The sequence below is a fragment of the Podarcis filfolensis genome (genome assembly GCF_964270895.1).
Source record: "Podarcis filfolensis genome assembly, chromosome: 1".
In the NCBI taxonomy this organism is placed as follows: Eukaryota; Metazoa; Chordata; class Lepidosauria; order Squamata; family Lacertidae; genus Podarcis; species Podarcis filfolensis.
The window spans coordinates 115347956-115362704 of NC_139604.1; the positions used below are offsets into that span (position 1 = coordinate 115347956).

General features: G+C 40.6%; 1 protein-coding gene across 2 annotated transcripts in view; it reads left to right on the forward strand.

The window, feature by feature from the left end:
* Positions 1 to 14749, forward strand: part of PPP4R4 (protein phosphatase 4 regulatory subunit 4) — a 75971-nt gene that overhangs the window by 56364 nt on the left and 4858 nt on the right. The window contains exons 13-24 of one of the 2 annotated variants that reach the window (XM_083612318.1): positions 771 to 854; positions 1305 to 1487; positions 3181 to 3286; positions 5063 to 5210; positions 7460 to 7604; positions 8410 to 8451; positions 8542 to 8616; positions 10027 to 10102; positions 11358 to 11435; positions 12094 to 12187; positions 13816 to 13883; positions 14480 to 14630. In XM_083612318.1, the coding sequence (XP_083468444.1) occupies positions 771 to 854; positions 1305 to 1487; positions 3181 to 3286; positions 5063 to 5210; positions 7460 to 7604; positions 8410 to 8451; positions 8542 to 8616; positions 10027 to 10102; positions 11358 to 11435; positions 12094 to 12187; positions 13816 to 13883; positions 14480 to 14630 (1250 nt within the window). The remainder of the gene's footprint in view (positions 1 to 770; positions 855 to 1304; positions 1488 to 3180; positions 3287 to 5062; positions 5211 to 7459; positions 7605 to 8409; positions 8452 to 8541; positions 8617 to 10026; positions 10103 to 11357; positions 11436 to 12093; positions 12188 to 13815; positions 13884 to 14479; positions 14631 to 14749) is intronic. The other variant, XM_083612317.1, reaches the window with a different exon arrangement.

Sequence of the window (14749 nt, forward strand, 5' to 3'; positions counted from 1 at the left end):
CATGGGGGTGTTTTATAGATGGAAAAATACAGTAAGTTATAAGAAGAAAAAATGAGCAGATTGAAGCATGTTCAAATTAGAAAAGAATTGTTCGATAGCTATGTTGATGGTTTCTTAGTATTTTAATACATGCTGGAAAGAGGAGGAATCGTGGAATTGGAGGGGGTTTAGGCCTCTGTCTAACCAATGCTTGATGCAGGAAATTCAGAGATAGACAGATAGCTATCTAGTCTCTGCTTGAAGACCCCCAGGGAGGGTCTGCTTACTACTTTGCTAAGTAATTGGTTGCATTGTAAAACTGTTATTTCGGTTCAGAAGTTTTTCTTAATTTTCAGCCAACTTAATCATCTTGTGACTTAAGCACATTAGACCTGGTTCTGCAACAGTGAACAAGGTTTTGCTCTCTTCCATGTGACAGCCTTTCAGATATTTGCTCTTTTTTGTAAGTTCTGGGAGACAAAAGATGTTATAGCACCACACGAACATACCGTTGCTGACTGGATAGGCATCTCTGTTGATGTTAACAGCCTTCATCTGCGCCACAGCCAACTAACTGTCCAGTCAGTGACTGTAGACTTGTATAGTGTCTTACCTTCACCACTGCCTCCTGGCTCCTACAGATAAGGGTGGGGATTTTCCTTTCCCCTTCAATTCCCCACACAGCAGCAGCTGTAGTCCTGTGGAGAAGACTAAAATGAAAACTAGAGAGATGTAATGTGAATGATGTCTTTGTCACATAAATGTCAGCGACTCATCTTTTCTTTAACTAGGTGTTAGATGCATTAATAGGCTACCTTCCTGAAATTCTTGAACTATTGTCTACTGGAGGAGAAAACATTGGAACAGAGAGCAAGGTAAGGTGGCAGAATCCTGTTCTGAGCATTGGAAGTGTTTCCCAATTGCCTCTTTGGGGCAACTGACTACCAGCTTGTAGCACAAAGCAACCAGGATAACTCCTTCTGCTGCTTGGTAGACATGGCCCAAGGGTCAAACTCGCACAACCTAAGCTATTTCTGAAACTGACATTGAGGATTTGGTTGGGATCCAAAGAGCCCATGTGAATATGCAAAGCACTTGTGTGCACACTGGGTGGGAGTCCCGGTCCTCCTTTTCAGCTGTAGCCCCCTGCTCTGTCGCTCTAGGGAGAATTCAACTGGGGGTGGGGGAGAACCACAGTGAATGTCCAGAAGACCACGTATGGCAGAGTAAGTAGACTTTGTGTGCATTTGAAAGGTGGCAGTTTGTTGTTCAGTGATATAATTTGCATTTCTTCTCCTATCCCCTGGATCCTTGCCATTCTTTAGTTATTGAATTTCCCAGAGTTGATCCCAGCGCTAACAAGAGCAGAGCAGAGAGCAGCAACCTCTTTGAAATGGAGGACTCATGAGAAGCTACTACAAAAATATGCCTGCCTGCCTCATGTCATCTCAAGTGATCAAATTTATTATCGCTTTTTGCATAGAATGTTGAGCATCATTATGACAAACGTGAGTTCCCTGTGATCTCTCTCTCTCTCTCTTGCTTCCTTGTACTTCCTTCTGAAATATTATAGGAGGCATGGGCATATCCAGGGGGGGGGCAGTTGCCCCCCTAAACCAAGTAAAAAAACAAAAATACTGAACAAAAAGTAGAAATAATCAGAATATTTGAAATTGAAATGATCTCTGAGGTCACCTAGGTGATGTTGTGGCGCATTCTAACGATGCAACTGGCTTCCGAAATGGGAAGGGCAAAAGCAAGCTTAGAGAGCAGCCCTGCTCAGAGAGGGCTGATATATAATTTTATGGTATTACTCCAAAAAGAAGTGGTGTTATGAGCCATCAAACCTCAGAAATACACGTTTTCCAAAAGGTTTCTGCAATTTTGGCCACTAGTGTAGTTGTATGGGGTGGGATGAGCAGAGATTAAATTGTGCTCAGTTTGCCTTCACACTACTGTCCACTGCTGGGAATGGGTGTGCAGCCAATGCAGAATTTAACAATGCCCAAGCACCCGTTAGATGTGTCAGGAGTGATGTCAGTGGGTGGGCATGATTTGGGGGAAATGGCCTTGCAGACAAACTTGGCAAGTTGATTCCACCCTGCTGGCACTATCTGTCAGGTGCAGTGGTGGATCTTTCGCTCTCCTGCTCTCTGAGTAGGGCTGCTATCTAATCTGAAGTTAACCCCACTGAGTTCAATGGGTCTTATCCCCAGGTAATTGGATGTAGGATTTCAACCTTAAACAGTAAACGACACGGCAGTATGAAATGCCAGGTAGTGGAAAAACATTTGTTAGCAGTGTGAAGCATGAGAACTTTGTTTTGTTTTAATGTTCTTCATTACTATTAAGTATATTTTGTCACTGAAGTATTCAGCAGGTAGCATAACTTCTGAAAATTAAAAGTAAAGTGGAATGTGGTCAAAACTCTACTACTTGTGCTGAGACAGCAAAAAGAGAAAGAGCTCTATTTGAAGCCTCCCAGAGGGTTTACACCTCTATTCTAAATCCACTCATTTGGAAAGCCAGCTTCTTGTATATTTTGGATGAAGACCTCAAAGGCATCTGTCTTAATCTATTGATTGCTGCAAAGTTAGCGGTTCAGAAGCACATGGGGTTTGCCTAACGCCAAAGCCTACTCCATTCACTTCAGTGGATTGGGAAGATTGACATCTGCATTTAAACAAAAGTGTTTCCCTCCCCCCATTTCCTAACTCACATGTTCATGAGTGAAATAAAAACTTGCACTGACTTCACACATTTCCCTGCTCCCCTCCCTGCCCAATTGTCTCCCCATAGGAATAATGTCACATTATGAACGCTCTTGCAATAAGCAAAATAAAATAAGCTGTAAAACGCAATATATTCAGTAAGAAACCAATCAATTGGGAACGATTTTGAGAATTTACTACCCGCTATCACACAAACATTTGAAATTGCTTCATTTTTTAGATTCAAGTTTTAAGGATTAGGCTTTGGGGAGTAGTGGCAAATTCAATTTAAGTGCATTTCAGATTTCTTAAGTACCAATTCTTCAGTTGCTTCTACTCTCTCCCTTCACCCCCCCTCCATACCATTAGCCATTAATTATCCTTAATGCTCTTCAATCAACAATGTGAATACAATCAATCAACAATGTGAAAACAATCTGAATACTTACAGAGACTGTAGGATTAAATGTATTTCCTTTCTTTCTTGAAGAATGTTTTACCTGTCCAAAAAGCAGCTGCTCGAACCCTGTGTGTATATTTACGTTACAATCGCAAACAAGAACAGAGGCATGAAGTCATCCAGAAACTGATTGAGCGTAAGTCCTGATTTTCTCTTTGTTTTGAGGACAGCAGTGTAATTTGGAAAAAGGGGTGGCAACTGTGTGTAGAGTTGTACAAGAGGGGAAGATTCCTATCTTTACAGTGCAGCAAACATTTTACAATCTTAAGGTCCCAGGTTCAGTCATATCTTCAGTTAAAGCAGGGATGAGGAACCTGTGGCCCTAGACATTGTTGTACAGCTTCCACCATCCCTCAGCAGTGGCCCATGCAGGTTGGGACTGTTAGGAGTCTAATAAGCTCTGGAGGGCATCAGGTTCCCCATCTCTGAGCTAAAGGTGTGAAAGAGCCAGTGTAACATAATGGACAGAGTGTTGGACTGGGACTTGACAGAGCAGGGTTCGAAACCCCATTCAGCCATGAAGCTCCCTGAGTGACCTTGGGCCAGTCACCATATCTTAGCCTAACCTACCTCATTACAGGGTTGCTATGAAATAAAATAGGGAGGGGGAAAACCATGTGCACCATCCTTGGAAGGTATGTAAAGGTAATAAATAAAGTAAAATAAATGAAGGATCTCAGTTTAGCAAGTCCTTATAGAACCCCTGCCAATTGGAATAGAAATGGACCAGTGGTCTGACACTATGGTGGTGTAACATGTTCAGACACTTCAACACAGTTATATTGGTATCAGAGTAACCAGAGACTCCATTTTCAAAGTGCTGCATTTTAAAGTTTCTGAAAACTATCTAATCTACATCTATATATCTATACAGTGGTACCTCAGGTTAAGTACTTAATTCGTTCCGGAGGTCTGTACTTAACCTGAAACTGTTCTTAACCTGAAGCACCACTTTAGCTAATGGGACCTCCTGCTGCCGCGCTGCCGGAGCACAATTTCTGTTCTCATCCTGAAGCAAAGTTCTTAACCTGAGGTAATATTTCTGGGTTAGCGGAGTCTGTAACCTGAAGCGTATGTAACCTGAAGCGTATGTAACCCGAGGTTCCACTGTATCTATAAATTTAGAGGTTTTAAATAATGTAATAATGGCTGACAGACACCGACTTTCTGATCTGCACTTGTAGGCCTACCAAAAGAATACGCAAAGGATGAGAAACAGTTGATTAATTTAAATGTTCATACTTCAAACTTTCTTAGGCAATAGCATCAAATATATCTTGGTTTCCAATTCAGGCATTAATTATTCCCATCGGAAACTGCATTTTTCTGGTGGTCAAATCAAATTGAGAAAATAAATTGGTCCAGTGTCGATGAAACTGTGGTTATGGTGTGGTCATGGGACCCCTCTGCCTTCGTTGCTCCCTAACATGAATTTCCTCCACTTCTTTCCCTTGTCAGCTTTAACCCTGTACCATGGTGCCAATGTCAACCATGGTTAGTGTTAACCATGGTAAGCTTCTCTAACTATGATCGAAAACCAAGCTGGCTTGAAGCTGTTTTGCTGACCCACCTTAAGTGGGAGGCTGGCTGTTGGTACAATGTAATGCTAAACCCTGGTGGAGTTCATGCTAGAGAAAGAGGAAGAAGGGGGAGGGAGCCCATGGTCATCTCTTGATCTTTCAGCTTTGTTTTAAAGATTAACAGTGTTCTGTCTTGACAGGACTTATGACTAATCTTTTCACTTTATTGAAAATGACATAAAACATTTTTCAGGATCAGTTTGTATTGAGCTCATCCCATTAAATTAACTTTGAGATTATATATTGCATTTCTATGCATTTCTTGTGCAGTAAAACAAAATGAAATTCTACATATGGTGATTGCCAGTTTCTTTTAATCATTTTTTTTTCAGAGCTGGGCCAAGGAAAAAGCTACTGGAACAGATTGCGTTTTTTAGATACCTGTGAATTCATCATTGAACTCTTTTCCAAATCTTTTTTCTGTGAATACTTCTTTCTCCCAGTGCTTGAGCTTACACATGATCCAGTTGCAAACGTGAGGTACTGCACAAGTTGGGTTAAAAAAAATCTATGTGGCTTGTTCAAGATGTTTTATATCAATGTTGTATAGAGCTGGTTGGCAATTTGTTTGGGAAGCCTTGCATTCATTTCTTGAGTATTGTGATAAGAATTCACCTCTACACCACCTTGTTCATTACCCAGTGTTATCTCAGTATTAATGCTGCAATATATTATACTGTTGTGTAACAGTGGCATGGCAATCCTCAGAAGAGGTTATCTATTCTGAGTGCAGTCCTTAGTCTTTTGAAGTCTGAATCTAACATTTCTCCTGATTTAAGCAGGTTTGATATTGGCTGTTTGACAAATTGTGTATTAAGCAGCACAGAAATTAAAATATATAATAGGCATGATGTTGCCCAGAGGCATACGGAGGAGAGAAGGAAATATGAGGAGAGAGGTGTGAAAAATGTTTACAAGGAAGAAGCTGAAGTGGTTTTCTATGTACCCTTCCAGATAATATAAAAAGGAAGCATGAGCAAATAACTTTTTGAAGTTGAAAGGGACTCTGTAATAGACAACTTCAGAGACAAAAAAGCAGGTGGAGATGAGGGCCACACTCCAGCAAGTCCCTAATGGGTGTGTAGCAGAGCTTGTCATGATTATTATGTATTCATTATATTAAATACATTTCTGACCCACCCTTCATCATACGATCTCAGGGCTGGGTACAGTAAAAATTGCAGTCCCCCCCCAATATGTAAAATACTATAACAATCAAACAAAGAACAAGTATGACTTAGAGTGCAGTACAAACTTTAAAATTACGGAAACCATGAGACTGCTGCAAATGCCCAGGGAAACAAATGAATCTTTCTCTGGCAGTAATAATGTCAGTGCCAAATATGTTTCCAGGAGAATGACATTCCATAGATGGAGTGTCACAGCACAGAAGACATTTTTATGTCTCACTGCATGATATACGTGTCTCAATGGTAGAACGTCAAGAGGGGCCTCCTCTCCCTGATCTTGGCTCATGGGCAGACAGATACAGGGAGAGGTGTCCCTCCAGCTCTTTGGACCCCAAGTCTTTTAGGGCTTTATAGGTTACCAGCACCTCAAATTCATCCCAGAAGCATGTAGATAGCCAATGTAAATCTTCTAGAATCAGCGCCACGTGATTCCAACTAACTGAACTGAACTAATACTATGGCAGCTGCATTCCGCAGTAGTTGAAGCCTCTAAGTCATCTTAAAGTACATTGCAGTAGTCCAAAAAGGAAGTTATTAGAGCAGGGATTATTGTGGTCAAGCTCTTTCTACCTAGAAATGGCTGTGGCTGGTGAACCAGCTGGTTTGTTTGACTTGTGGACACATCTACACAAATTCACATACACAAAGAATAGTGTATGTTTTAAGAGTGTTTGCTTTGAAGGGAGCTTCTGCCCAAAGTGGCATGTCCCGTTGCTCCAAAATGTTCAGCAGATTGTTACTGCATTGCCTTATTTTAGCAAAGATTGCAGTTTTTTATTGGTTCCTTACTATTACTTTATTGCCCTATACTGTACACGAAAGGATAATTAAAAAGCAGGCCAGGAGAAATTGGTTGCTATTAAGTGATGGAACATTATAACTCTCCAGCAGCTCATAACATTTATTGTTTAGCGTTTCTATATTGTACGGTGTCTATTGTACTGTTGAGAGGACACATAAATAGCATGGTCCTTGCCTCAGAGGCCTAAAACCTTATATAGATAGACAGGACCAAGCTAAAGAAAAGGGCAGTACTTTCTGTTCCTTTGCAATCGAGAACTCAGGAATCCTTTGACCTAGAAAAGGAGAGCGTTTGAAGTGACAGGGCAGAAGAGATGCATGGGTCAAGGTGGATGCACATTTTTAAAAAGAATAAACAAAACAAAATATATAGGATAGAGCAGTCTTTCTCAACCTTGGGTCCCCAGATGTTGTTGGACTACATCATCCCTGACCACTGGACCCGGAGCTAGGAATGATGGGAGTTGTAGTCCAGCAACATCTGGGGGACCTAAGTTTGAGAGCTTGGGGTAGTCTGCTGTGCACCACAGTATTTTTCACTAAGCTGCTACCAGTCAACGTGGACAATGTTGAGATTGATGGATCAAAGGTCTATCTTGGTATAAGGCTACTTCCTGTCGTCCTATGTACATAAACCAAAGGGATACTAATAAAGGAGAGATACACTGTTTTTTTTTTCTTAACCTATTGCCAGATCTTTACTTTCCTCCTATATAAATCTTTCTTTTCCCTCTGTAGAATGAAGCTTTGTTATTTATTGCCAAAAGTGAAGTCTACTCTCAAGGTTCCCACAGATAAGCATTTACTGCAGCAGCTGGAACTGTGTGTAAGAAAACTTCTGTGTGAGGAGAAAGACAAAGATGTTCTGAGCATTGTTAAAAAAGTATGTGGGGTGGTTTCTTCTTTTACTCATCCAGTATTTTTTTTCATGTTGCCAGTGCATTTTAGTAATTTCCTGGGGTTGTATCAAATGCTAGTCACACACAGAGTAAACCCACTGGGTTGTGCTTAACTAAGTCCTACTTAGAGTAGACCCATTGAAATTAATAGGCCTTAGACATGACCATTAACTTCATTGGTTTTACTCTGAGTAGGACTAGTGTTGAATACCACCCATGAAATATAATGGACATTGCTATCTTATGCCCATTAATTTCAATGTATCTACTCAGTATAATTTAGTTAGACACAACCCTTGGTCATTCAGTGATTGCAAATGTCTTACTTCTTAAAATTGTGTTTATATAGTGTAGTGGGAAGAATTCTGAATATGTTTTACCTATTTGCAAAAGTGTGAACTGTGATTTAGTGCCTGTTTCTAGAGCTGAGACAGTAAAAGACAGTAAATTTCACAATTGTTAGAAATTATTCTAAGTTGTGTTATCTAGATTTCAATAGATCAGAGAATGTTGATGATGACAGAACACTAGCTGGGCTTCCTTACTATAATGTCTTACTGTACTACTCTAACAATGCAAAATGTCTGCACACAAAAAACTTTAGTGAGACTCCCATGTTGCTAGTTAGTTCCTTTTCTTTTTTTCAATACCTATGCCCACATTTATGTGGAAATCTCTGTGGAAAATCCCACAAATATTTCAAGACTCAGTGTTAGGAGATCAAACTGGCTTTTTAAACAAAACAAAACATTAAAACAACCTAAAATAATAATTAAACTTTTTAAATAGATGGTGCTGGAACTGGACAGAATGGAAACCTCTTTGGATGCGGTAAGTATCTTCTAAGATGATAACCTGAAATAACAAGCTGAAACCATTGGCATGATCACTGATGGCTTGTTTGTTTTAACCTTCAAACAGTTTCAGAAGAGGTTTTATGAAAATGATCTATTGGACCAGCAAAAAGAAAGAGAGGAGCACCTACTTTTGGAAATGGTATGTTTACGATAGACATTAAGCTAACTGAGTATCATGTAGACTTTCCAATGGATCCAGAGTGAAGATTTAAAATAATTCCCTGATAAAGCAGGGCCAGGGAACAGCAATCTTAAACATTCTCCATATATGTAACCTAAGACATACTGTGTCACAGTGCTTATTTGTCTGAGAGGAGGTCCTGGTGTAGGAGGAAATGGACAGAGCCTTTAGCAGTTGCAGTCTACATATATAGATTTCAAATTACTGGCAGGAGAAAATGCCCTGTAAACTACATCAAGTTTGTGATTCTTTTAGCAGTAATAATAATATTTATATAGTGTAACCTAACGGTATCTAAATAACCCATACAGCAATTCTGCAAGGTAGACAGAAGCAGCTTGCTGGGATAGGCAGAGCTGCTCTGCTCACTTCCTGGCAGATGGGCCCCTGTTGCTTACCAGGAGGGCGAAGTGGTGGGGAGGTCAGAGTGTTGCAGACGCACTGAGGGAGGCAATCTGGCACTCCTAATAGTGTGTTTGCAGTGTGCCACCCTTTCTGCTACCTTGCCCCTGTGCCTCTGTCTCCTGGTAAGCAACAGTGGCCCACCTGCCAGAAAGCTAGCGTGGCAGCTCTGTCCTTCCCGGCAAGCAGCTTTTGAAGGTAGGCTGGCACTGCGATGCAAATAAAGGAACAGTGCCCTAGGGTATCAGATTTCATAGTCAGTTCTAGCAGAAGAGCTTTTGCTGTGTGAAATGGAGCCCAAATGCTACACACACCCTACTGAGGACGACACTTTGCTGCACTATTTGAACACCCTCGTTTATCCTCCCTGCGGCCATTGGTGAGGTTGCTTCATCCTGCTGCATGGCAGACCTGTCCCTGTTCATGACCGAGGCAATATTTTATAACTGGGACATCTTGAATCCCAGTTTATATTCTTAGTCTCTGTGCTAACTGTTTTCTTGCAGTAGTCTCAAACGTTTCACCATATATGTCCAGGTCATGAGTTCAGGTTTGGGTTGCACATGAGTTCAAGTTTGGGTTGCTCAATTTTCAGCATAATTCCTATAGTCTACCTCGACATTTCAGAGAGGGAAAGCTGAGGGGAAGCGACCACACTCTGCTTTGTATAAAATATCACAACCCTGTGTGATATTACTGGAGAGGTATTTGTAATTGGGGAGGGGGGCCGCAGAGGAGAGGGACAATTTCTGGGGAGAGTGTGCTATGAGCAAATGGCTGTTTAACCAATAATAATAATAATGATAATAATAATTTATTACTTATAATTGGTGGCATTTCAGGCTGCATCTTCCTCTCTTCTGAAGCTGACTGGGTTGTGGAAGCATGCCTGTCTGCAGCTTGCAGCCAACAAATTTTAGGTTTTAAGTTTCCATTACCACTGTTGTTAAATTGTTTCCACAACAGGAACAATTAGAAAAAGAGAAACAGCAAAATGAGGGCAGGTCTACCAGTATGAGCGATAAAATGTATGAAAAGAAGCGTAAGTGTTCTTTTGTTTCTTTTCCCAGAGGCTTCTTAATTTCTTTCTATGGGGAGTGGAGGATGCTGAGGTGGAGGTGGCAAGGACTATTTCTAAACTGGGTTAATGTTGCATTCACAGACACAGGGGATGGCCATATTAATCTTCTGGCTGCTACTAATTTAGTGTGAGAAATGCATGTCAAAGCATTGCACACTCTTACAACCCAACGTTTAGGAAATGCTTTGGCCGCGGTCATACAATCAATAACTTGTGTGACTGAAGTGGGCAGTTGGGGCAGATCCTGTTCTCTGCTGCTTACCAGGCAAAACCTCATTCAATACACTAGAGCAGATGGTTCCAGAGTAGCAGGGTGCCAGGCTTTCTGGATCTGTGGAATCTGAAAATGTCCTTTTGGATAACTTGTAAGGTTCCTCTGACCCTGCCTCCTGTCTGCCTCCTGTAATCTACAACCATCTAGCCTCCCTTCCATTACTAGACCTGACTATGTTTTTGTGTTACATGTGCATTGATCCAAACTATTGTTAGTGAAATCTATGTTCCTTTCAGGCTCAGAAATTCTAATTTGAAGTGGGCTTGCAAACAATAGTTATAAGAAAACATGTCCTGCATAGGTAGCACAAATCCATAGTCAGTACTGGAAAAGAAGTTGGGAGGAATTGCTTTGAAAAATAGAAAAGGAAGGAATATATTTGCTCCTGATTTCAGTCCAATCCAAATAACTTTATTGAACTAGCCATTGGCCATGACAAATCTGAATCAAAACTAAATACAAGCAAAAGGGGTGTAAAACCATGGTTTTCCAGGAGCCAGCATTATATCTACACTAGGCCAATACCTTTTGCTGCATCAGCAACAAATACATTCTAGATGTAGACCCCAATCCACACTTTCCTAAATGCTTCATGCATCAGTTTCAGTGGTCAGCCCCCTTAGAGCTGAAAGAAATAACATGGGGCACTTAGTCCAATTCATCCCCTGTAGCAGGAAAAATTCATATCTAAAACATCTGCAATAGATAGTGGTCTGCTCTTCAGTATAGTCAGTTTCTGCTGTGATTGAAAGCATGGCGATGATACATTGATGGGACACGTGATAGATTTTACTCCAGGATAATGTATTATCCCATCTGCTTTCTTCTAGAGTTACAATATGGTTGTGTGGTGTTTAAGATGTTATGATAGACTGTCATATTGTGCAGTCTTTACCTCTTCAGTTAATCTGAGTGGAATGCTTAAAATGACCTTTGTTTTAGGTAGAGACAGTAAAGCATCAACATCTTTGGCCAAAACTATACCAATGTCTGTTTCTGGAAATCCGGGTGCTGCAGCAGGTAAGGAAAAAAACCTACCTTTTGTCTGTTTTAAAATGTATGTCCACAGCACAATGAACATAAGAAAACACAGGTAGAAAACCCCAAGATAGACAGCTGAGTGGGCTCCAAACCCATTGAAGTTGCCAGTGCAGAGTTGAACAAATGGTGAACGGTAGGAGCCAAGATTCAAAGGTGCTCTAAGAATGTCCCTGCAGTCTTACGCTGCCAGGAACAGGTGTCCTTGCAACCATAGCTTTTATATTCCCTGTGGCTGCCCACCCCTCTGCAGTTGTTGCTTGAACATCCTACTTGTTCTTTAGCTAACTGGACAGTTTGGGTTTCAGGCAACCTGCCTGCTGGCTCTGCTTCCGCAATCTCTCTCCTTAGGTTTCATGGCCATGTACCTGATACAAGTTTTTTCTGCTCATTCTCCTTCAGTTATATCAGGCCCTGTGAATTCGGTTAACTGCTTACATGTTTTGACCAAAAATCACACAAAATTATAGATAGACCTTTACGCCCAATGATGAAAACTGATTGCCAGAACTCCATCATGCTTTTCTAGGTCTCTGTTCCAATTGTTCTTTCCCTGCAGCGTGAATCCTCCTATTGTCGCCAGCAAATTATGTAATAAGCCCACAATAAATTGTGTTGCGGTTTTTTAATTGTCCCCTAGGCAAAGAAGTGAAAAAGTCAAAATTGGTTCGAAGCCAGTCTTTCAGTAGTCAAGCCTTGCACTCAAAATATGGAAACATAGACAAGTGTCCCAGGTATGTAATATTTATTTTTTCTATGTGTCTGTGACAGAGATGGCAATCCTATAGACCACTTTGGTTGTTCTTTATAGAAACGTACTTATCTTACTCTAGTTTTATACTAATAGCATGGTGTTATTCTTTAGTTGATTTCTAAAGAAATGATGGACAGTTAGGGATGGATGGATCAGACGATTTCCATTCTGCATTAGCTTGGCTAGCAGTCTATTCTTCCCCAGTTTTTTGCAGTTTTTTTAAAAGCACATCTAAACTATTATTGCTTTATATGCATTTTTCCTAATATGCATTTTGTGTGCCTCTTGTCTGAAAAACAAACATTTTGTGCATATGTTTGATCAAAAACCACACTGCAAAATTTGGAGAAGTGTGTAACCAATTGAAAGTTTCATTCTAATCCCCATGTAACTTCACATTGATTTCTCCTCCATCTGCAAGAACAGTAATAAACTGTAATGATACAGTGGTCATTTAGCAGAACCAGTCAGGGATGAAAGTTACAGCCCGTTCTGGATGGAGTAGCACTTCTACTGACCAGTTTTGACATCTGGGGTGCTGCTGGAGTCAGTTTTACAGGACTGCCTTTGCAAAGTTTCAGTTAGTATACCATTTGCACCCTTACCTCACATGCCCTAGTTCTCAGTCAGTAGAACATAAGCCTCTTAATATGAGGGTGGTGGGTTTGAGCGCTACATTGGGGAAAGATTCCTGCATTGCAGGGGCTTGGACTAGATGATCCTTGTGGTCCCTTCCAACTCTACAAATCTAAGATTCCGTGCTATCTAGATGAGATGATTGGATCATGCTCTGTGTGGGGCTGCCCTTAAAGATTGTTCAGAAGCTTTAGCTGGTACAGAGTGTGGCAGCTAGAATCACAACTGGGCCATGCCATCTTTATTAGTTACCAATACATTTATGGGCACAAATTGAAGGTTCTGGTCACTATGTATAAAGTCCATACCTGAAGGACTGTTTTCTTTCATGTGAAGCAGCCCACCTATCGTGTCCATCATTGGAGGACATATTCCATATCTGTCAGTTACCAGCATTCTGATTGGCTGGGATGCAGGACAGGTCCTTCTCTGTAGTGGCATCCAGGTTGCAGAATTATCTTACCTTTAAGGCCCAGCACCAGTAGCTTCAGTATTGGACCATTAGGATATTCTTGCACTGTTATGTCTTGCAGTTATTTTATGTCTCTGCTGTATTTTGTGACCCATTAATTTGGTTCTCCCCTCCTTTAAAGCCTTTGTGTTATTAACGTATTATAGATTGTTTTAGTTTCTGTTGTGAGCTTCCATGAAGATTTTTGAACTGAAAGGCAGGATACAAATGTTTTGCAATAAATACATAATGGAGGTCCTGGTGTCAGCCTTCATTGCTGCAAATTCACCAGGCACATTTGGGGAAAGAGGAAAGGAAAGGTGAAGGGAGGGGCTCATGGGAGAAGATTTGGTAGAAGTGCTTAGAATGGGATTTTAAATCATGCAAGTTCTTTTCCATTTGGGAAGGGAAGTTATTTGTTATTTACCTGGGCCCATTCTGAAATGTGAGGGAGGGGGCCTGCCCATGACTAATGATGGTTATTCTTTATAACATCATCACATATTTTTGTACCCCTTCAGCAAAAGTTCTTCAACAGGATATACTTCAGTCTCAGCAGTAGGAAAAGGTTCTATGTTCTCCTTTTCAGGTAAGCAGCTTGGTTACTTTTTTGGGGGTGGGGGGAATGTGTTTATTAGAATTCTTTTATTAGTTTCCCCTTGTGCTCAAAGACATTTGGGGCCCATTCTCCTTAGCGCTGGCTAGACTGAAATAAATAGACAAGCAGCAGGTCTAATATGTAGAATAAGAGAGCAAGAAGAACAGGTATTTAAAGAGGAGTGGAAAATTTTTGTTGAGTATATTGAAAATAATTGTGCACAGTTGAAAACACGGGCAATATTAAAGTAAATTCAACAGTATAACATATATTGAAGTGATGTAAGATAGGAGAACAGAATTAGATGGCTACACTAAAATATGCAGGAATGGTAAATAAGTTAAATGAAGCTTGGAAGGGGAGGGACGGAAGTCAAAGAAGGTATGGTATAATAAAAGATAATTTGAAATGTAAATTATTTGAAAATTCAATAAAAATATTTTTTTAAAAAATGAAATAAATAAACAAGCACGCATGATCTTTATAAGCATTCTGTACAAGCAGCTAACAAAATCACAGCTCTGGTAGCAGCAGCTGCACCCACATGCTACCATTTACTGTGTTAACATTCCCTCCTTGTCTTTCAGATGATTCCTTCCGTACTCGCTCTAGCAACCCCAGTGGGACGGCTGCGTTCTCCTCTGCTTCCACCTTACCATCCTCCTCTCGTAATACAAGTAATTCAGTTGATCAGAAGAGCAACGGGAGTAAAGAAAGCCATTCGCGGAAGGTTAGCTTGTAAGTGATCGACTAAAGTTAGGGCACAATTTTAAGGCTATTCAGCCTTAAAGTGAAAGGCTAATTTTCCATCTGTGAATTTTTAGTTAGTTAGCTTTTATGATGAGAATATTCTCCAT